This window comes from Pleurodeles waltl, chromosome 8, assembly GCF_031143425.1.
Source record: "Pleurodeles waltl isolate 20211129_DDA chromosome 8, aPleWal1.hap1.20221129, whole genome shotgun sequence".
NCBI classification, from domain to species: Eukaryota; Metazoa; Chordata; class Amphibia; order Caudata; family Salamandridae; genus Pleurodeles; species Pleurodeles waltl.
The window spans coordinates 1,132,483,711-1,132,507,320 of record NC_090447.1 but is presented as its reverse complement, the minus strand read 5'-3'; the positions used below and the strand labels follow the sequence as shown (position 1 = coordinate 1,132,507,320).

General features: G+C 47.5%; 1 protein-coding gene across 4 annotated transcripts in view; it reads right to left on the bottom strand.

The window, feature by feature from the left end:
• The window catches only part of NAA16 (N-alpha-acetyltransferase 16, NatA auxiliary subunit), a 476,406-nt gene that overhangs the window by 148,938 nt on the left and 303,858 nt on the right, over positions 1-23,610 (bottom strand). For all 4 annotated transcript variants that reach the window (XM_069205334.1, XM_069205337.1, XM_069205335.1 and 1 more), the window contains 2 exons: positions 23,260-23,429; positions 22,629-22,781 (listed from right to left, as the gene is read on the bottom strand). In XM_069205334.1, the coding sequence (XP_069061435.1) occupies positions 22,629-22,781; positions 23,260-23,429 (323 nt within the window). The remainder of the gene's footprint in view (positions 1-22,628; positions 22,782-23,259; positions 23,430-23,610) is intronic.

The window sequence follows — 23,610 nt, the reverse complement described above, 5'->3', positions numbered from 1 at the left end:
TCCCTATCCCCAATTTTATTTTCGCTTAACATCGAAGCCCTAGCAGGTCGAATAAGATCCATACCCAGTATTAGGGGGGCATCAATTTTGGATTCATAGACGACAAGATTTCTCTTTTTGCAGATGATGTGCTCCCAACACTCACCAACCCCCGCTGCTCATTGGTAGCGCTTCAGGAGGAGCTACGTCGCATTAGAAGAAGAAGCAGGCTTCAAAATAAACTTGACTAAATCATTCATATTAAATCTAATGCTGCCTACAGTGGAAATGGAGACACTGGCTGTTACAACACCCTTTCTTTGGGCAAAGCAGGAGGTCATTTATTTCAGCATCAAAATTATCCCCTAGATGGGCGATCTCTACCAGGGCAAATTCCCTCCGCTTCTCCAATAATTGAAAGCAGATCTCAAATGATGGGCCCCTATATACTGCTCTCGGCTTGGGAGGATAGATGGTATAAAGAGGTCAGTTCTACCCAGGGTTCTTAAGGGACTGGGCACTACTCACTGAAGTCAGATAAACTTTCACTCAAGGTCTAACCCCCATTGAGCAATTTGTAAACAAGAAGGAAGCTCTAGGAGGAAAATCCTCATTGTTATATTCCATATTGCTCTCCACACTTATCACTTCAAACCCACAACACATCATATCACCTTTTGGGAACATATACTTGGGGAGGACGTCTCTGAAGTGCAATAGAGCAAACTATGGAGGGATATTCCACAATGTAACCGCTCGATCGGTCTGAGAGAAGGACACTACAAAATACTTTTTGATTGGTATTTATATCCTACTAAACTGAAGAAAATTTTCCTAACACTACCGACCTGTCCTGGAGGGGATGCAAAATACTGGGAGATTTTCGCCACATCTGGTGGGACTGTCCAACAATTCGCCCTTTTTGGATGGAGATATTTTTGATAAAGACATCTTAGGATACCCGATTCCAAATACAATTGGGTTTGCACTGTTGGGCCTGCAAGATGATACCCTTAAACGACAAAGTCACAGTGATATAGCCACTATATGGCTATGTTTGGGTGCAGCCAAAAATCGCAATAGCTGCGGCTTGGAAGAAAAAAAAGGTCCAAACATTAACACAATGGCGCACCTGCTTTTGGCAAGCTCTCACAATGGAGAGAATGACAAAATGTTTTTTTAGATGACCAAGAATTTGGAGTACACATGGGGACCCCAAGTGTCATACCGCTCTAGTAGACTTCCGTTGACAGCATGCCTCACACATACGAGGGCTCTTCACCTTTTACAGTTTTAATCCTGGAGATTGGGCCTCCCCCCACCCTTGGTACTTGTCCCCTCCCCTGAGGACTCACAACAATACTAAGAAGCTTCCACCAGTGCCTGCCACATGATTTAAGTAGATTGCATGTCATCAATGTATCCTGGTTTTCCTCGTTTACTTTCTTCTTCTGTTACTGTTTATTTTCGACAAACTGACAACAATTCACATCTGTCAGCCTTGAAAAAGATTCCCCTTATACGATACATACTGTGTTTTACACTGGTGTGTGAAATAATGTGATGGATGATTTACATGATGCTTAAAGCTTTTATTTGTTGTCTGAATAAAACTCAATAAAAACAATTCTGACAAAAAAGGGAAGTTGCCAGATCGAACTGACAGTTTAAAACTGCACACAGGCTGCAATGTCAGTCTTGAGACATGTTTAAGAGGCTACCTAAGTGGGTGTCACAGCAAGTGCTGCAGGCCCACTAGCCGCATTTAATTTGCCACTCCTGGGTATACGGTATACCATATTACTAGGGACATGTAAGTAAATTAAATATGCCAATCAGGTACAGAACAATTTTACCATGTTTTAGGGAGAGGGTAAAAGCACTTTAGCACTGGTTAGCAGTGGTAAAGTGTACAGTCTTAAGGCCAACAACAACAAATTCAGCAAAACAGGATGGGAGAAGAGGGGAGAATCCAGAAAAAACGTTTGGGGAAAACCACCCTAAGGCTGGCACGTCTAACAGTGACCACGAAAGGCAGTATTCTGAATTGGTAGTGATGTAGTCTTACCACAAAGCGAAGGTATGTCCAGTGAGCAGGGTGAAAAAGTAAGACTCCTTGAGATAAATCACCTTGTTGGAAGAGGGGAAATCACATTCAGCAGGGTGGTCATCCAGAAATGTTCTGATATGATGCAGCAGTTGAGTGGCTGGAGATCATCAATAAGCCTGAGGGAGCTTTCTTTCTTGGGAATGAGGCAGTACAATGCATATACCCCTGTCCCATGATATTGTGAGGGTACAGGTTCTATGGCTCCCTTTTGGAAAACTGCACAAGCCTCCTCCTGGAGAAGAGAGAGATGCTTGTTGCTGAGACTGTGTGATTGTGGTGAGATGCTGTGAGAGATGGAATGCAGATTGATGCAGTAGCAGGTCTTGACAGGGCTAGTAACCATCTGTCTGACTTGACTTCATACCATTAGTGGAGGAAATATTCCCTCAACAGATGATTGGGGGATAAATGGCACAACCCTGTTTCTTCCATGCAGGAGCCTCCATTACCTTTAGTCCCACTATTCGCTCTGTAGAATCTCTTACTGTATCCCCTGTCGGCTTGATTGTGGTATGACTGTTGCTGTGTCTGATATGAGGGGGCTGCTCAGGAAGGAATATGTTACTTACATTGTAAGCATCTGTGCATGGCATAGTGCTGTAGACTCACTTGCTCTGCATACTCCTGTTATCTAGTGTTGGGTTCGGAATTGTGCAGGTTGTTTTCCGTTGAACAAGTCTTTCGAGTTGCGAGGTCGAGTGACTCCTCTCGATGATAATGCACATGGGCAATTACTTCATTATTGGATTGTTTTCTTGCAGGTGGGTGAGAAAGGAGTGTAAAGTATGTGTAAGTAATGCAATGACCAAGCTGAATGCATAAATAGTAAATGTAAAGAGCTGAAACTGCCACAAGTGTCCAGGGAGGAGGATGGACACATGTGAATCTAAAGCACTACATGTCACAAATAGATTCTTACAGGGTAACATATTGTGATGGCATGTGTGGCTGTAGATAAACATGCTCTGCACAGTCTGTAAAGCAGTCCCTTCTCAGAAGCGGTGGCTAACGTGTGGGTGTTGCAGTGTTCTGAAAGAGGGAATGTAGGACTGCCACTCCTACACTGGCTTGTTGGTGTGCTAATACATCCATACAGTAATGTTTGGTGAAAGTGTGTGATGGAGACCATGTAGCTGCCTTACATATGTCAGCTATGGGAATATTTCCTAAAAGGCCATGGTTGCCCTCTTTTTTCGAGTACATTATGCTTTGGGAGGAACAGGTAAAGGTCTTTTGGCCTTACCATACCAAGTTTGTAGTAAAGTACCACCGTTGACATGGTTACCCAAAACATTTTGCATAATGTTGATGCCAACTTTTATTGAAAGTTTGCTGGTATCCTGCTAAAAAGGCCAACATCTGTACCTTTTTTCCAAAATTGGCACACCCCTGACACATAGTTAAGTCCCTTGTAAAAGGTACTCATGGTACCAAGGGCCCTGTGGTCAGGAAAGGTCCCCAAGGGCTGCAGCATATATTATGCCACCCTAGGGGACCCCTCACCAAGCACATGTACACTGCCTATGCAGCTTGTATGTGCTGGTGGGGAGAAAAAGGCAAAGTTGACATGGCACATCTCTCAGGGTGCTAAGTCCACAAACCATTGCCTTTGGCATAGGTAAGTCACCCCTCTAGCAGGCCTTACAGCCCTAAGGCAAGGTGTACTATACCACAGGTGAGGACACAGCTGCATGAGCAATATGCCCCTACAGTGTCTAAGTCCATTCTTAGACATTGTAAGTGCAGAGTAGCCATACTGAGTATATGGTCTGGGAGTATGTCATTACGAACGCCACAGTTCCATAATGGCTTCACCGAATACTGGGAAATTTGGTATCGAACTTCTCTGCACAATAAACCCCCACTGATGCCAGTGTGGGAGTTTATTGAAAATGCACCTAGAGGGCATCTTACAGATGCCCACTGTATGTTGGCCAAACTGCGAGTGCAGGACTGACCAGTCTGTGCCAGCCTGCCACTTTCAGACACGTTTCTGAAATGGGGTGAGAGCCTTTCTGCACTCTGTGGTCAGAAACAAAGTCTGTCCTGGGTGGAGGTGCTTCACACCTCCCCTCTATAGGAGCACCTGGTGGTGAGCCTCAAAGGATCAAGCCTTGCATTACAGTGCCCCAGAGCACTCCAGCTATTGGAGTTCCCCGCCCCCCAGAAAAAGCCCCACTTTTGACGGCAACTCCAGTGGGAAAATTAGGGAAAACAGAGAGGGCTGAGTGCCCCAGCCAGGACCACCCCTAAGGTGTCTGGAGCTGAGGTGAACCCTCTCCCTGCAGAATCCTCCATCTTGGTTTGGAGGACAGTGACCAATAGGATTAGGGTTGTGCTCTCCTCCCCAAAGGGAGTGGGCACAAGCAGGGTGTAGCCACCCTCAGGGTCAGTAGCCATTGGCTACTGCCCTCTGACCCCTGTAACTCCCCTAAATCCAGGATTTAAGGGCCACACTGAACCCAGCTCACCAGATTCCTGGCAACCTGACAAGAAGAAGGACTGCATAGCTGAAACCCCCAGCAGAGAAGAAGGAAGACGACAACTGACTTGGCCCCAAGCCCTACCGGCCTGTCTCCTGCTTCAAAGAACCTGCACAAGAACAGTGACGCATCCAGCGGGACCAGAGACCTCTGCCACGCTCCAGAGGACTGCCCCGTACCCGAAAGGACCAAGAACTCCAGTGGACAGTGGCCCTGTCCATTAAGAAACAACACCAAAGGAGTCCAATACCACTCCGAATGCTTGAGTCCTAGCCAATCTGCACCTGACACCCATGGCCGTGTCCAGGTGGACCCAACTAGCTAGAGAGGATCCCCAGGCTATTCTGAGCAAGTGCCCCCCTGTGGTGACACTCTCAACCCCTCCACGACGACACCTGCAGAGGGAGTCGCAAGGACCTCCTGACTGAAAAAGCTCTGGACGGAGATATCAGACGCCTAAAGACACACAGCACCTGCAGCCCCCAGGCCTTGGAGAAACCGACTGACATATGTTTTGCCCGAGACGAACTCCTGGACCTCGCCTGCAGCATTTAAGTGACCCCCGGGGTTCCCTAATGGAGAATCATTGGAGACTCTACACCTTGTTCGCACCCTGCACCTGACCGCCCCAGTGCCACTGAGTGTGTATATTTAGTGCCTACTTGTGGCCCCATCCAGTGCTCCTCTAAACCTCCCAGGTCTGCCCTCCAAAGACACGGTGTTGGAAAATGGGTTATTGGTAAGGGCAGGTAAGTACCTACACTTAGCAATAGGCCACTAACCTCCACTTAGGTTCAGTTAGGTCTTAATAAATTAAACCTGGCTCAACTCTTGGTAGCTTGGCAACGAGCAACAAGGCTTAACTTACGAGACAAAGCGTAAAGCATTCCAATATCACAAGCAGTAATACAAAATAAAAAAAAGGAAACAGTTTAAAAATCCAAAACCAATTTATAAAAATAGAAAATATTTTAGTTTTAAAATGCCACCAAAAAGATTAAACTTGGATAAAGGGAACCTGAGATATGAATTTTTAAAGAATTAGTGCTTTTTAGTGCTTAGAAATGAATAGCGCCAAGCTGGTCATCTGGTTGCACCTCGACCGGGGCAAAGTCAAAGTTTAAGGCCGACCGTGATGGAGCCCTCCTTGGCTACAGCCCGCTGGAGGCCTCGGTCAAAAGTTTACCTTCGGACTTAATTGTTTTTCTGGAGATTTTCTTCAGCGGGAACAAGTCGCCAGTCCAATTTGACCTCCTGGAACTCTTCCTCAGATAAGTGCCGTGGGAGCCCTCAGTGGAGATTTTTACCTCCGGACTTAGTTGTTTTTTCGAGGTGAAAATCTTGATCCGACGTCCCAGGGCCCTCTTCGGATACACTGCCTGGGCGGTCCCGGTCAACTTCCTATGTTCGTACTTAGTCACTTTTTCTGAGATTTTCCTCACCGGGACGAACCTGCAATGGAGCTTTCTCACAAAAGTTCTCCAAACTTCTGGATCTTCTTCAAGGTGTTCATTTAAGGTCCACAGCTCACCCCAAGGTTCCAGAAGCTCTGAGATGCTCCACGAGGGTGCGGACTTCAACTCCCAGAATAAACCTGGCGCAAACTCCGTTTTGGCCACTGGACAGTGGTCAGCTGGTCAGTATCTTCAGGAGTTGGTGCAGGGGACTCTGGGTAGCACATTTTCACCTGTAGCAAACATAGTGTCCCTCCTTGAACCAGTTGAAGCCAGGCAGAGTCCTTCTTGTAGTGATGCCCAAGTGTGCAGCTGGCGCAGTCCTCCAGAGTGCAGTGTCCAGGTGCAGGTCAGGGATCCAGTAGGACAGTCCTCCATCTCCTGTAGTTCTTCCTGGTAGAGATCTGAGGTGTGGGTGCAGGTCTGCCAGTTTTATCCTTGCTCCTGGATGAAAAACAGGGGGGTCCTGGTTCTTCAATCAGGTGCAGGGCCCTTCCCCCTGTGATGACCACTTCCTGGGAAGTGTGGCAAAAATCAATCCCAGGGAGCAACATTCCTCAAAAATCCATCATGGCTAAAAATAATTTTTGGAGATTACATCTGGCTGAGCGCACTTACTGGTGTGGCTAAAAATCCTAAACACACCCTTTCCTGCCCTCTCATAATCTAATCAAGGGGGCACCTAATTGTCTGGGTTTGCAGGATGTAAGGGAGTTGCTGGGTTGCTCCAAATGTCCTTCCATCCCTTTGAAGACCAGTTTGGCAGCCCTCCCCACTTCTGCACATCTCTTTGTGTTGAGCCAGGGCACTTCACACCTCTTCAAGGCAGCCTGGCCAGGTTGCCAGAGGCTGGCCAATCAGAGCAAAGCAGCAAAACACTGCAGGGCTGAAGTTGGAAACTTTTCAGGTAAAGTTTAAAACTCCTTACCTGAACAAGTTATATTAAATCAAACAACTGTAAGTTGTGGGATTTATAACAACAAGTAATTTGATACCAAACGTAAAGTATCTGTTACTTAAGGGGACTTTATAAATTAAAACAAAGTCTCCCCATTCTAGCCTATGGAGGCCATTCACTCCAATGAGGGAATTTGGCTGTTTTACCTCACCAGGGCTTATAAAACTATTTTATGAGGTCCATGCTTATAGTTACATGGCATCCAAGCCTAGGGGCAAAGAGGGCACACCTTAGGGGTGACACATATAAAAGTAAGGTAGTTTAAGAGTTTGGAAGTACTTTTAATTCCAATGTCGAATTTGCATGTAACATTAATTTAAATGCAGCCAGCAAGGCAGGCCTGTCTTTAAAATGACACTGGGCAGCTCAGCAGTGCACCATGCAGTATGGGTGCACTACCTATGCTGGGGTCCCTAGACCTACATGCTCTGCAATATACTAGGAACCTATAGGTAGGTTAATACTGGCAATTATAATTAGCCTAATTTGCATATCCACTTTACACAGAGCACTGGCCCTGGGACTGGTAAGCAGTACCCAGGGCACAGCCAAGAGTCAGTAACCACCAGTATCTGTCCAAAAGGTTTGGGGGTGGCCAGGGCAAAAAGGAGGACTGTCCTACACTACCACCCCCCAAAAAAAAAAACTCCCTGAGATGAAAGGTGATGGATACTAACCTACACCCTAGTAGTCCTTATCAGATAAGTGGAAAAACCCAGAAAGGCCATCTGCATTGGCATGGGCAGTCCCAGGTCTGTGCTCCACTGTGAAGTCTATCCCCTGGAGGGAAATGGACCACGTTAACAGTTTTGGGTTCTCCCCCCTCATTTGCATCAGCCATCTTAGAGGTCTGTGGTCAGTTTGTAGACGGAAGTGAGTGCCAAACAGGTATGGCCTCAACTTCCTCAGGGACCAGACTACAGCAAAGGCCTCCCTATCAATGGCACTCCATCTTTTCTCTCTGGGGAGAAGTCGCCTGCTGATAAAAGGCAACTGGTTGATCTTGGCCCTCTTCATTCACTTGTGCCAACACTGCCACAATCCCTTCCTCTGAAGCATCTGTTTGCACTATAAACTCCTTGCTGTAGTCCGGAGCCAGTAACACTGGTGCTGAACACACAGCCTGCTTTAGAGTGTCAAAAGCTTTCTGACACTCTGGGGTCCAAATGACCTTCTTGGGCTGTTTCTTTGAGGTAAGCTCATTCAGAGGGGCCACTATCGTCCCATAATTCTGGAGAAACCTCCTGTAGTACCCAGTCAGGTCAAGAAAGGTCCTGACCCGAGTCTGGGTTTTAAGAGCCTCCCAAATCTAGGGTAGTCTGGATCTTGGGCTGGAGAGGCTGTACATGGCCTCCACCAAGAAGGTGGCCCAGGTACACAACTGAACTTTGCCCTATCTAGCACTTGCTTGCCTTGATAGTCAGGCCTGCTTGAAGCAGAGCCTGAAACACTTCCTTCAGGTGGACCAGGTGGTCCTCCCAGGTGGAACTGAATACAACTATATCATCCAGATAAGCTGCACTGAAAGATTCCAACCCAGACAGGACTCTGTACACTAACTGTTGGAAGGTGGCAGTAGCATTTGTAGGCCAAAAGGCAACACCTTGAACTAAAAGTGGCCCTCTGGTGTGGAAAATGCTCTCCTCTCCTTAGCTACTAGACTTAAGGCAATCAGCCAGTATCCTGAGGTCAGATCAAATGTGCTCAGGAATTTGGCAGCCCCCAACTTTCAATGAGCTCAACAGCTCTCGGTATGGGGTGAGCATCAGTCATAGTGACTGAACTTAGAACTGTAGTCCACACAGACTCTCAATTCCTTCTTCCCACCCTGGGGATTAGGTTTGGGTACCAGTACCACTGGACTGGACCAGGGACTGTCAGAGGGCTCAATTACCCTGAGCTCCAACATCTTTGCCATTTGAGCTTTGATGTTGGCCTTGACCTGGTCAGACAGCCTGTACAGCTTGTTTTTGACAGGTAAGCTGTCACCAGTGTCAATGTCATGGACACACCAATTGGTGAGTCAAGGGGTCAAGGAAAACAGACTAGCAAACTGCTCCAAAATGTTTCTGCAGTCTTTTTGTTGCTGGTCTGTCAACTTGGGAGAGAGTACCACTGACCCATCTTGTGCATTTCAGGACATGAGGTCTGGCAGAGGTTCACTCTCCTCCTCCTTCCCTGCATCTGTGAGCATCAGCATAGTCATGTCTGCCCTGTCCGGGTCGGGTTTCAATCTGTTGCGTGATCGCAGGCCCAGTACATAATCCAGCACATTCTCCTTGGATTCTTTGAGAGGCTTCTCCCAAGACTCTCTCACCAAGCATAATGGGCCTCTTACAGGGTGCATAAACAGTAATTCAAAGGGGCTGAATCCAACCCCTTTCTGTGGCACCTCTCTGTAGGCAAACAGCAGACATGGGAGGAGAACATGCCATCTCCTCCTGAGTTTGTCTGACAAACCCATAATCATGCCCTTCAGGGTCTTATTAAATCCTTCCACCAGACCATTGTCTGTGGATGATAGGGGGTGGTGAACCTATAAGAAACACCACACTCATTCCACACTGATTTCAGATAGGCAGACATAAAATGTGTGCCCCTATCTGAGACCACCTCCTTTGGGAATCCCACTTTGGTGAACACACCAAGTAGGGCCCTAGTCACTGTGGGAGCAGTGACTGTCCTGATGGGTATTGCCTCAGGGTACCTGGTGGCTTGGTCCACAACCACCAAAATGTACCTGTTGCTTGAGGCAGCTGGTGGGTCTTTGGGATCAACAATGTAAATCCCCACCTTCTCAAAGAGAGTCCCAACCACTGGCAGTGGTATCAAGGGAGCTTTTGGCCTGCTCCCTTCCTTGCCACTGGCCTGGCAGGTGACACAGGAGCTGCAAAACTCCCTGACTTTTTCTGACATTTGGGGCCAATAAAAATGCATGACCAGCCTGTGTCCCAAATGTCCAGCTAACAGAATATCATGGTTTAAAGTGAGAAGAAATTCTCTATAATTCTGGAGGACCACCACTCTCCTGGATTGCCCCTGGTTTGGGGTACCTTGCCTCGGTGTAGAGAACTCCATTCTCCCAGTAAACCTTGTGGGTTCCACTGGAATCCCCTTGTTCTTGCCTGGCAGCAATCTTCCTTAGGCCCTCAAGAGTGGGACACTTTCTTTGTCCTTGGCACAATTCTTCTCTGGTGGGCCCACCTGCCCCTTGCAGTTCTGCCAAGTCAGGCATAGCTTGCAGGGGAAGTGGCCCTCCGTCAGAGATCAGATCCTCCCGCTCAGGTTTGGATTACTCCTGCCCCTCGGTACTTGTTGGGGCTGGCAAGCCAGGCCCAGGGCCCTTTCTCTTTTTCTTGGAGGCTTGGCCCATTGTTCCAGGGTCCAAGGGGCCAGCACTTCACTGTTGTGCTGCCTGTGACCTGGTCACAGCGTACACCCATTCAGGTGTACGCTGTGCACATTCTGTGCATGGACCCTTCTTTCCAACCTCTGACCATTCAGATGCTTCCAGATCTTTTTTCCAGCAGACACTCTACTGGGAGTGCAGGAACTACAGCTAACTTCTTAGGACCCGTCACACCTCCCCACTCCAGGCTCACCATGGCCATGGGACGGAGCTTGGTTCTGCTATCTGCATAAGTTACTTGGTGGAAGACACCAGGTAAGACCTGTTCTGAAGAAACCAGCTTCTCTGTGACCATTGTCCCACTGGCTCCTGTATCTCTCAGAGCTTCCACCTCAGTCCCATTAACCTTAGGCCTCTGCCTATACCTCTCCATGCTGGGAGGTAAGGAGGCCATGGTTGCAATGCCCACCCTACCCACAGACACTAAGGTGACCTCTGTGTACCCTGATCCCACCCCTGGGCCAACTTCCACCCCCCCTCCCTACAATAGCAATCCCATAGGATTGTCCACTAGCAGGGGGGGACTTCTTGGAGCAGATAGCATCTCCTCTTTTGTGTCCAGGTTGATGACAGTTAAAGCACTTGCCGGGCTTAGCAAGATCCTAAAACTTTCCTCCCTTAACAGGATCATGATGCTTCCCCTGAAGCCCCTTCTCCTTAGAAGTGGAATGGCTAAGGGCTCCCCCACCCTGAGACGTTTTTGGGGCTCTTGTGAGGACTCCTTTGGCTTTTTATCATCTTTCCCTTGGTTCTTCCCCCAAGAAGAACCATGTCCTCCCTTTTTCTGATCACCCCCTAGGGGTTTCTGGTTAACCCTAGTTTTCAACAGGCCATCTGATGCCTCCCCCAGCTCTCTGGCTGTTGGTCAACTTAGAGTCAACTAGATACTGGTGGAGATTTTCTTGGGCACAATTTGTTAGAAGGTGCTCCCTCATAATCAAAACGTAAAGCCCCTCAAAGGTACTTACCTTGTTGCCCTGTATCTAGCCCTCTAGTGCCTTAACTTTTTTGGCCTACAAAAACCACCCAAGGCTGGGTGCTTGGCCTTTGGGTGTCCCTAAACTCGAGCACTGCTCTGGTCAGACCAAACTTTTTAGTTAAGCATCTCTTCATGCTGGGGTATGAATCTGCCTCCTACCCCCTCAAGGTCAGAAGCCTATCCTTCCCAGAGTTGGGGACCAACTCACAAAGAAGTGAACCCCATAACTGATGCTTAACTCTCCTCATTTGGAGGGCCCTCTCAAAGGCCCCCAGCCACTTACCTATGTCATCCCCCTCTAAATAGGGAGGAACCACCCCCTTGGGCAACCTGGGGCAACCCCCCCCCACCCACCCACAGGCATCTCAGCTTCTCTGTCACTGCCACCATCTCTTTTCTCTTCCCTTGCCAACTTTTTCTTTTCTAGGGCCAGCTTCTCTGCCTCCAAAGCTATAAATGCTAGCTGGGCCTCCAGCTCTCTATCCCTAAGGGACAGGTTCTCTCCTTCTGAAGGGACCCCCTTCTCCCAACTATCCTTGGGTATGACCCTAGTAACTGTGTGCAGTGAGGACCGGTCTTCCTCCTCCTCACCTAGGCTCAGATGCCCTCCCTCTCCTGAGTGGTTGGAGCTAGCATCCTCCCCTTCTTCTACCTCCTCTGGAGCTTCTTCTGGGCCTACGTCTTGGGCCTCAGCCCATGCTGTAAGGGATTTGATCATGACATGCTTCCTGAGGTTAGTGGCTGCAGGCAACCCCCTCTCAGTACTTACCTGTCTGCAGATCTGAAACCGAGTGCCCCAGTCTCCATAGGAGCCCATTTTAATTTTGCCTACACTTTGACTTCTGCACCCGGCCAGCCCCGTGTTCCTGGTGGTGGGTGTTTGGGTTTAACTTGAACCCCAACCTGTGGACTTCCTAACCCCCGGAGACTGGAACTGTAAGTGGTGTAGTTACCTGCAAATCAATCTAACTTTTCTGCCCCCCAGGAACTGTTTCTGAAAATTGCACTGTCACGTTTTAAAACGGATTATTGCCAATATTTAAAAAACTGTATAACTTATCGATTTCAAACAAAGTACTGTTGATACATGTGTGAAATACGAATCTCTTGAAGTACTTACCTGCAACTTAAATCTTCTGGTTCTAACAAAATATATTTTTGCTATATAAAAGCCACTGATCTGGAGTTAAGTCATTGAGTGTGTGCTTCTTCTATTGTCTGTGTGTGTACAACAAATGCCCTCTGATAAGCCTAACTGCACGACCACACTACCACAAAAGAAAGCATTAGTATTATCTACTTTAGCCTCTGTTAAGCCTCTGTGCACACTATATCTCACTTTGACATAGTATATAAAGAGCCAGCTTCCTACAAAGTTTGAATGCAATTTATTATCCATCTGGCTATGCCTGATTTGGACATAGGGTTGCCTTTGTGTGGTGGTGAAAAGGCGACAAAGTTGTTTATACATTCTAGATTTATCAATGTACAACGTAAGTGCTATCTTAGCATATAATATATGAAGAGCTCTTTCCGCAACAGAATCTGGTCGGGAGAAAAAAAATGGAAATTCAATGGACTGGTAGGAATGTAGGGTTGGTGCGGAGAACCACTTAGTCTCTGTGTATTTGGAAGAAGGGTTCTTCAAAGGTTAAAGCCTGGAGCTCACTAACATGTCTAAGTGAAGTGATGGCAACTAAGAATGCCACCTTCCAAGATAGAAATTGAAGTGGGGATGGATCAAATGGGGGACCCATGAATCTTGTAAGTACGATATTAAGGTGCGGGAGGAACCCTTGGTGGAATTACTCATTTGAGTTCTTCCATAAAGGCTTTGATGACTAGAATTTTGAGGACTGAAAGGTACTGCCTATTTTGGGGATAAGCAGCTATAGCTGCAAGATGTAACTGTAGAAAAGAGTATACTAATTTAGCCTTTGTAAGTGAGGTAGGTAGCAAACAAGGTATTGCACTGTGTCTTTGAAAGGGTCGATTTGTTTTGAGTGAGAGTAGCAGACAAAATGTTTCCATTCTCCTGCATAGCAAGCTCTAGTGTTGGTTCTAGGAGTTTCCTTAAGAGTGTCCACACATTCTGGTGGCAAATTAAGATAACAAAACTTTATGGCCTCAGGAACCAAACTGCTAGGTTGAGAGTTTTGGGATCTGGGAGTCTGATTTGTCTGGATTTTGAGTGAGAAGGTCCGGCCTGCTGGGAAGGTTCTCATGTAGAACTACAGAGAGGTCTAGTGCTGTTGTGAATCAAGGCTAATGCACCCAAGTGGGAGCCACCAGGATCATTGTGAGATGTTTTCCTGAGCTTCTGAACTAGAAATGGAAGAATAGGGAGAGGAAAAGCGTAGGCAAATATCCCTGACAAACTCATCCGTAGTGCGTTGCATTTGGATAGTGGGTGTGGAAACCTGGAGGCAAGGTTTGGACATTATGTGTTTTCTGCTGTGGCGAAAAGGTCTATGTGTGGGAACCCTCACTTTTAGAGGTATGGTGGAAGAACTTCTGGGTGGCATTCCCATTCGTGAACTTGTTGCTGTATTTTGCTGGGCAGCTCTGAAAAGTCCTTGTCTGTTCCCGGAAGGTATTCTGGTAACAGGTGAATTTTGTGGTGTGGAGCCCACTTCCAGATGGTCTGAGACAGGAGTTACAGTTGTGGAGAGAGACTGTGTCCAGCCTTGTTTTTGCAGGTAATACATGGCTGTCATATTGTCCGTCCAGACTAGGACAATTTTGTGAGTCAGGGGAGGAAGGAATGCTTCCAATGCTAGGTGAACAGTTTGAAGCTGTAGGTAGCTAATGTGGGGATTTTGGTGTTTGGCATCCCAAAGACCATGCGCTGTTAGGTCTAGTAGGTGTGCACCCTATCCCGCCTGTGATGCGTCCAGCGTGAGAGTGATGTAGGAGACATGGTCGAGAAAAGGCAGCGCCTTCAACAGATTGTTCGTGATCCAGCATTGCAGAAAATGGCAAGTGTGGAGGTCTACCAACACTATATCCCCCAACTGACCCTGTGCCTGGGACCACTGACGAGCTAGACATTCCTGTAACAGACATTGGTAACCTTGCATGGGGAACTATGGCAATGCAGGAAGCCATCATCCCTAGAAGATGCATAACCATCTTCACTGTGAGCTGCTGGTTTGTCTGAAACAGGGGTAATGTTGCTTGAAAGTTTTGAATTTGTGTGGGACTGGTATAGGCTAACCCAAACTGTGTTTTTAGGATTGCTCCTAAATGTGGTTTAACTTCAAGTCGTTGCAGGTGAGACTTCGAAATGTTGATAGTAAACCCTAAGCTGTGGAGAAGCTCTATTGTCATTTGAGAGTGTTGTTGGCACTAGTGAGTGCTCGCTTTAGTAAGTCAGTCGTCTAGGTAAGGTAATAAGTGGACGTTTTGTCTGTGCAGATGAGCTGCCACCACTGCTAGGCATTTGGTGAACACTCGAGGAGCAGTGGTTAACCTTCAGCTGGTAATGTTGGCCTGCTATGACAAATCTTAAGTATTTGCAATGGGCTGGGTGTATTGGTGTGTGGAAGCAGGCGTCCCTTCAGTCTTGTGCTGCCATAAAGTCGCCTTGTTGAAAAAGTAGGATGATGTCCTGTAATGTGACCATGTGGAAGTTCTCTGATAGGATGTATTTGTTTAAGGGCCTGAGATCTAAGATTGGCCTTAAAGACTTGCCCTTTTTGGGGATTAGGAAGTACAGACAGTATACTCCTGAGCCCTGATGTTGAAAAGGAAGGGATGAGGAGAAGGGCTTGGACTTCTGGCTTGAGTAATGTTTGATGTTCCTGCGTTAAACCTGTAAGTGCGAGGTGAAATGTTGGGTGGTGTGGTAATGAGCTCCAGGGAATAGCCATGTTGGATAATGGATAATGCCCATTTGTCTGTGGTGACAGAATGCCATGTTGGATCTGCAGGCTTCCCCCAACAGGTATAGTGTGGTTGAGGGGTAAGATAAAGTAGTCACTGTTTGGCAAAGGGTGTTGCTTTGAAAGGGGAGGCACCACAGCCTCTGCCCTTGTTGTTGTTGCCTCTAAATGAGCCATGGTAGTAGCTTTGGGCATAGCAGCTTTGTGACTGTTTTGTTGCAAGGTGGATTCTTAAGAGGTAGTCTTATATACCTCACAGTAGGTTGGGTGATGAAAAGCCGTCCTGGGAGTAGTGCTGCCATAGTCTTAGCAGTCTCTGTGTACGTAGGAGGAATTCCTCTTGAGTGGTAGAGGAGAGGAAGATTTGGCAAGTATGCACAAAGTCCCTACTTGAACGTGGATTTTCCGTTGTCTTAAGTCCAGTTTCTCCAAAATAGGTTTGAAAGGGGAGGTAGAAGCTGAGTAAGCGTTTTTAAGTTCCTGCCCCAAGGGTTTCAAGACTGAAGCTTTGGACTTCGAGGTGGAAAGCACTGTAGGCGTAGAGGTAAAGGAAGTCAACTGCTGGGCTGACACCAAAGGTCAGGTCAGCCCCGAAGGCTGATCTCAGTCTAAAGAGGTCGATGCTGATGGTTTTGGACAAGTTACTTACCTTTGGTAATACCTTACCTGGTAGAGCCAATATCTAGCTGCAGATTCCTTACCTTAGAATTCCCCCACGCGTCAGTCTGGATCTGGAGCTTTTTTCTGAGCAGTACTCCTGCGCTGTTAGGTGGTGTTGATCAGCTCTGCATCCATCGTCTGTGTTGTCTGCACCAGATACGGCGTAGCAGGTCCTATACCGGTGCCACCACGGCACCCTGACATCAGTTTATTTTCAAACTTTCCATGCCAGAAGTGCAAGGCCATGAAGAACAATGACCACTGGTGCGTTAAAACTAGGGCCCTGAAAGGGGAGTCCCTGTCCCTATAAATCAGTTCGCAGAGTGGGGCCGATGGGTGGGTCGGTATGGAATCTGCGACTAGATATTATCTCTACCAGATAAGGCATAACTGAAGGTAAGTAACTTATCTATCTGATAGAGACATCTAGTAGCAGATTCCTCACCTTACAATAGATACCCGAGCAATACGAACATCCCCAGAGGTGAGTCTGAAAACGAAGACTACACCAGAAGGTCCTGCAGGACAAAGTGACTGACGCTACGGACCTGACTGTCCAGGCAGTAGTGTTTGGTAAATGTGTGAAGAGCTGCCCACGTTGCCGCCTTACAGATGTCCAGGACTAGAACTCTGTGTACTAATGCAGTGGTTGCAGCTTTAGCTCTGGTAGAATGAGCACACAAACCGCCAGGGGCTGCTTCTTCGCCAGTGCTTAGCACATTTTAATGCATCTGGAGATGGTTCTCTTCTGCATTGCCCGACCTTTCTTCGCACCCACACAACCAACAAAGAGTTGATCATCCCCCTGGAATTCTTTGGTACGATCAAGGCAGAATGCCAATGCTCTTTTTGGGTCCAGGCGGGGGTCTCTCCTCTTCCTTAGAAGGATACAGGGGTGCGTAAAAAGTAGGCACGGTGATAGACTGGCCAACATGGAAGGGCGTAACCTCTTTCAGGAGAAAGGAGGCCCTGGTGCGAAGCACCACTTTGTCAGGGTAGAAGGAAAGGTAGGGAGGCTTAGATAGCAATGCCTGCAGCTCAAACACTCGGTGGACACATGCAATTGCCACAAGGAAGGCTGTTTTCAGAGTGAGAACCTGAGAGGACAACTGTGGAGAGGCTCGAAAGGAGCACACATCAGGAATGTTAGAACCAAATTCAAATCCCATTGGGGAATCATGAATGGGGATGGAGGAAACACATGAGTGATGCCTTTAAGGAACCTATGTACAATAGAAGATTTAAGCAAAGAATGCTTATCGGGCAGCTATAAGAAAGAAGAGATTGCAGACAAATAACCTTTGAGAGTGCCCACAGCAGAGCCCTGCTGGGCCAACAGAAGCATGAACAAAAGAACCTCAGAGAGAGAGAGAGGCAGAGAGGTGGATAACAGACGTGCTTGTGCATCATGCCACACATTTCTTCCAACGACTGGTGTGTACAGTTTTGGTGGAGGGACACCTGGCTGCCAAGATAATGTTGCAGACTTCAGGCGGAAGGTCAAAAGCTATCAAGTGCCGCCGGTCAATCTCCACACAAGAAGGTGGAGATTGGACAAGTTTGGGTGGACAACCTCTCACCTGATGCTGCAACAGAAGAGCCTCCTGTTGGGGCAGTCTGATAGCAGGATCGGTAGCCATGCTCAATAGCTCGGCATACCAGTTCAGAGCCACAAGGATCACTTGGGCCTGGTCATTCTTGATCTTCTTGAGAACTCTTGGCAGAAGTGGTACTGGCAGAAAGGAGTAAAGGAAGCCTGAGCTCCTCTCAAGATGAAAAGTGTCACTGAGCGAGTGCCACCTTGAAACTCTAACACGCAATACTGCTGACACTGCACATTCTCTGAAGAGACAAACAGATCTAACAAAGGCTCTCCCAACTGATGAGACCTTGTACCACCTCTGGATGGAGATGCCATTCGTGATCGAGTAAGCACTGTCGATTGAGTTTATCTGCTCTGACCGTCAAAGCCCACCAGATGTTGAACCACCAGATATGCCATACTGTTCCAGCCATGTCCAGAGGCGCAGAGCCTCTCGACAAAGGGTCTGTGACCCCAATCTGCCCTGCTTGTTACAGTACCACACGGTGGTGGTGGTGTCCATGAACACCTGCCCTAGCATCCCTTTCAGAGAGGGAAGAAATGCTTTCAATGCAAGTCTTATCGCCCAGAGCGCCAACAGGTAGATGTGGAGTCCGAACTCCACCCGAGAGCAAATGCCTCTGATCTTTGCCTCTCCCAAGTGGCCGCCGTATCCAAGAAGTGATGCATTTGTCACTACTGTCAGATCTGGTTGAGGGAAGGGAGAGCAATTTGTCTTTGATCCGAGCGCGATTCGTTAGCCACCATGGCAGATCTTGTGCAGTTCCCTCCGAGATCTGAACCATGTTGAAGAGATTCCCCTGATGCTGCACCCACTGGAACTTTAGGTCCCCTTGCAGAGCCCGCATATGCCATCCGACACGTGTCACCAGCAGGATGCCTCTTCGGACTATCTGCAAAACTGACCTGTCTGATGTGATGGACTGCCGGGGGGAGCAGGAGATGGTGAATCCTGCCTCCAACTGATCGCTGGTGGGGAATCGGACTAGAAAGTTTTGGAGGCAGTGGGGGCAAGCGGTGGACGGGCTGGACCGCTGGCTATCTGATCCACGAGGACGGTGGATCCCATGTTCCCAGCCACGCCAAGGCTAGGCAGCGTGCACGGCACAGTGGTGAAATAGGAACAGAGGGGGGCGACAAGCAGACTGGGGGGGGGGGGGGGGGGGGGGTGGAGGAACAGCTGCAAGGACCTGGCCGTAGCAGGAGAAGACTTGAAGAGCTTGAGCCTCGAGTCTGTTTGTCTCCAAAGAGAGGGGTGCTATCAAAGGGCATGTCCAGAAGACATCCTCTGAAAAGCCTGAAGTCCTCATCCACGCATGGCGCCACTGTCTATGCAATGAGAGAGAGAGAGAGAGAGAGAGAGAGAGAGAGAGAGAGAGAGAGAGAGAGAGAGAGAGAGAGAGAGAGAGAGAGAGAAAGGTGTGTGTGTGTGTGTGTGTGTATATATATATATATATATATATATATATATATATATATAAACTTGATGTGTAGCGATTGGTGACTAAGATCCCAGATGCCCTGTACTGTGAGGTCTTGGAGGTAAGCGCCCCAACCAGTCGGTGATGTATCTGTGGTCAGAATGACACAGGGTCCAGAAAAGGCGGTCCTTTCAACAGGTTGTTGGTGTTCCACCATTGGAGAGAATAGGGAGTGTGGGGGGCTAACAACACTAGAACTTCCAGGTGACCCTGTGACTGAGACCAGTGACGCAACAGACACTGTTGTAGGGGACGCATGTGTAGTCTGGCCCGGGGAACAATGGCAATGCAAGACGTCATCATCCCCAACAGTTTCATAATGGTACTGACTGTTTACAAATAAAGAGAATGAAAACTCTAAACGTAGGCTGGATTTGGGCATGCTAACCTTAACTCTGCATTGAGATTGGCTAGAAGTGAAGAGTTTGAAGGTGGGACTTTGAGAAGTTCAGAGTATAAGCCTGTGAGTGAAGGAGATCCACTGTCAAGTGGGTGTGATATTGGCACTGAGATAAGGTACTGGCTTTGATGAGCCAGTCGTCCAGATACGGGAACACATGCATGTTCTGCCTTCTGAGGTGTGCGGCAACCACTACTAAACACTTTGTGAAGACTCAGAGAAGTAGTGACCCTGAAAGGCAGAACCTTGAACTGGTAATATTTGCCTGCAATAACAATTCTTAGGTACTTTCGGTGTGCAGGGCAGATGGGTATGTGAAAGTAGGCATCCTTTAACTCTAGAGCTATCATAAAGTCGCCTTGGTGCAGAAGTGGAATAACATTTTTAAGAGTAACCATGTGAAAGTGCTCTGACAGGATGTACTGGTTTCGCGGACTGAGGTCGAGAACTGACCTTTTTGGGAATTAGGAAATGTAGGGAGTAAACTCCTGACCCTGGGTGCTGCAACCGAATAGGCTCTATGGCCCCTCTGAGGAGCGACTGAACCTCTTGTTTGAGAAGAGTGAGGTACTTCTGAGATAGTCTGTGGGAGCATGGGGGAATACTGGGAGGAGTGGTGATGAGCTCCAGACAATAACCATGTTAGATGACGTAGAGGACCCCACTGGTCCATGGTGATGTCGACCCAGGGCAAACATAAGTTTTGCAGCCTTCCCCCAACAGGTGTGGAATAAGAGTAGGGGGAGATGGAGGTAGTCACTGCTTGCAGTGGAGGAATAGCCTCGGGTCTCTGTGCTCTTACCTCATCCCTTATTATTGTTGCCTCTAATGTAAGCTCAGTGGAAACCTCTAGAGTAGGAGACTTGAGGCTGTCTGGAGTGTGATGCAGATGCCTCGGAGGATGTGCTTTTGAAGGTGTCTTTAAAATGGGGGCAACGAAAAGAGTACCTCTAGGCGGAGTTGGAAGGCACCCATAGCCTTTGCTGTGCCCGTGTCCTTCTTGAGGTTTTGAGGATCGTGTCCACTTGAAGCCCAAAAAGGTGCTCCTTGTCTTAGGGCATATTAAGGATCGCTTCCTGAACCTCTGGTTGGAAACCAGAGCAGCGCAGCCAAGCATGCCTTCTGAGGAGGACACTACTATTAATGTTGGGAGCAGCGGTGTCTGTCGCGTTGAGGGCACAATGAATTGAGTTGTTGGAAATTGTCGGCCACAAGGTAACAATTTGTTGCCCTCTTTTCTGGTACTCATCTAGAAGGAATTGGAGGTGCTCCTCCATTTTATCCCAGTCGTATCTGGCCAATAATGCTTGTGAGTTGGCAATACGCCAATCATTGGCTGCTTGCACAGCAACACTTTTGCCCGCAGCATCAATTTTCTTACTCTCCTCTGGAGGAGGGGAGTCCTCAGTGGCCTGACTGTTGACACGTTTCTGTGCTGTGGTAGCAGCAGCTGAGTCAGGCGGGACCTGAGATCTAATATATAGTGGGTCAGAGGGAGCTGGTTTATATTTCATGTCAACTCTAGGGGTGCTACCCTAGAGCAAACAGGTTCCTTAAAGGTTTTGTCAGCGTGAGAAAGCATGCCAGGGCCCATTGGGAGGAACTGAATATCCCTGTGTGTATTGGTAAGTATATTGAACAAGAAGTCTTGGTCGATACGATCCTTGTGCAGCTCTACATTATGGAATGCAGCTGCTCGTGCCACTACTTGTTGATAGGAAGTAGTGTCCTCTGGTGGTGAGAGAATGCAGGGTAGAGGTCTGGATCGTTAGAGGGGATAAGGGTCAGGATCATAAGTGTCCCATGAATTTGGGTCCATAATAGGGATCCCCAAGGGTTGCATCTCCCGGTGTAGGTGAGGTGGGAGAGCGAGGAGGGGAGGAAGGTGGAGGGGAAGTAGCAGGTGGAGAAAGTGGAGGAAAAGGTATTGGAGAAGGCCTACAAAGTGGGCTGGTGGCCTTGCCATAGGTTTTTTTTCTTCTGAGGTGGAGGAGTGACCAAAGCTTCCTGAAAGGATAATTTACTCTTCAAGTACAGGAAGTGAAGTAATAATGCATCCTGTAGTCTGTGTGATTTTGTCAGCACTGAACTGGAGGCTGCAGCCATTTGGCTCAGAGTTGAGGTTCTGACTGAGACTGAAACGACCTCTCAGTCCAATGTGAAGGAGCTTAAAGCCAAAGATGATGGCTTGGTTTTGGCTGATGTTTTCGGTGCCGAGCAGGAATGTAGGACAGCTGAAGCAGTTTTTCGGATCCAACCATGGCCTGGTGGCAGTGGCGGACTGGCTACCCCTAGAAGGGGATCTGAAGAGTTTTGGGATGAGTAGGAGGGGGTCACAGTACTCACAGGTTGTGCCGAGGTAATCTTGTGGATCGCAATATCCGACTGGACGTTGGAGTCAGAGGAGTCCTGGATGGAAAGGGCTTCCTCTTCCTGTGCAGGTTTCTCCTGTGCCTGTTCTTCCCCAAAAATGTCCAGGGTGTCGTCCCGAGCCTTGTGTGACAATTCCAATCTATGTGCCCTTCGGTCTTGAAGCGTCTTCTTCAATCGGAATGATCTGCATGAGTCAGAGGCAGCCTCTTGATCATCCGGGGAGAGGCAGATGTTACACATCAGATGTTGATCGATGAGGGGAAATTTAGAGTGGCACAGCGGGCAGAAACGGAATGGAGTCTATTCCATCAGGTTGGCATATCCGTCGATGTTGTGCGGTAAGGTAGGCCTCAGCTGGGTGAAGATCCCTGAAGGGCGCACAGTAGGTGCCCAGACCGACAATTCGAAGTGAGCGCTAAGGTAGAAAAGTGTGAGCTAAAACGACTCCATAGAAAGAGGGTAAGAAAGAGGAAAGATTTTGAATGAAAGCGAGTCGAAAGACTGAGTGAACACACATCCGAACCTGATGATGGAAAGAAAACAATCTAACAAAGGAGTCAATACCTATGCGTACTATCACCAAGAGGAGGAGTTACTCAAATCCATGGCTCAGAAAACGTCTTCGAAGAAAAACAACTTACACAAATCCGGACCCAGCACTAAATGGCAGGCGTATGCAGAGCATGTATATCTACAGCCACACATGCCATCAAACATTTATCTTTGTTGACACCCCATTTACCAGAACCGACAAAAGCATTATGTACTGTTAAGTATCAACATTTTCTTTAACAGTTCCTCTGCATTAGATAATGGAACTTCTCAAAACCTTAACCACTAAACAGAATATCCTACCCTTGTAAATTTTGAGCACATCTCCTCAGCCTCTTTCACCAGATTTGCCCGAAGCATGTACTTTGCACATTTGGAATTGATGAACCTATCTGCTGTATCCAAAGATTGTGCTTCATCCATCCACTTTGCTGCTTCCTTGAGATTACCTATATGCTGCATGGCAAAAGAAAGAAAAAAGTACTCATTCAAAATAAACTTTGACAACTTATAATTACTAGACTACAATGAGATATATAACATTACACAATTTTAGACATTAGGCTATTAACCGGCAGCAGGAGGCATCAGAGGCAAAAAGCAAAGCATACCTATAAAGAGACAAAAACATTAAATCATTCTACTTCGCAGTTTCGCTTTCTCTTACTCCAGATGTCTGACAGCCTCTAACCCAACACATGGTCAAGGGAGAGGCTGTAAACCTCCTGGTTCACAATCAGCTTCACTGAGCATTATTCTCCATCTCTACCAACTTAATCTTCATACACTGGTTGTTATGAGTTAAGAATGATCTCATAATGCTCTCTTACAATTACAAAGCACCCCCATCACCCTTGTGTATCAGGGTGTTACAAGAATACCTTGAAAAATAAATTGAAATTTAATCTGAAAAGACTTAACTTCAATCTCTTACCTTGTAAATTTTTGCTTTTACATAGAACAGTTCTATTAGTGTAGGTGTGCTTGCAATTGCAGTATTAATATAATCCAAAGCTAATAAATATTGTCCAAGCTTGTCAAAATGCTGTGCCAGGAAATAGCGGACCCAAAGCAAAGTCGTTGGTGGCTCCTTCTCCCCATTTTCTAAAAACAAAAGAAAAAGGGAAAAAAAATAAAAAAATCACAGTTTCCTAAACGAATTCAAGCATTGTTTTGGGAGCTTCCCTCATTTATACAAACATTTCTTAACTAATGCTGCTACATTTAAGGAAGCACAAGGGAATGTCTTGCAAAATGGTTGCCCACACTGTGAAGCAGTCAGTCT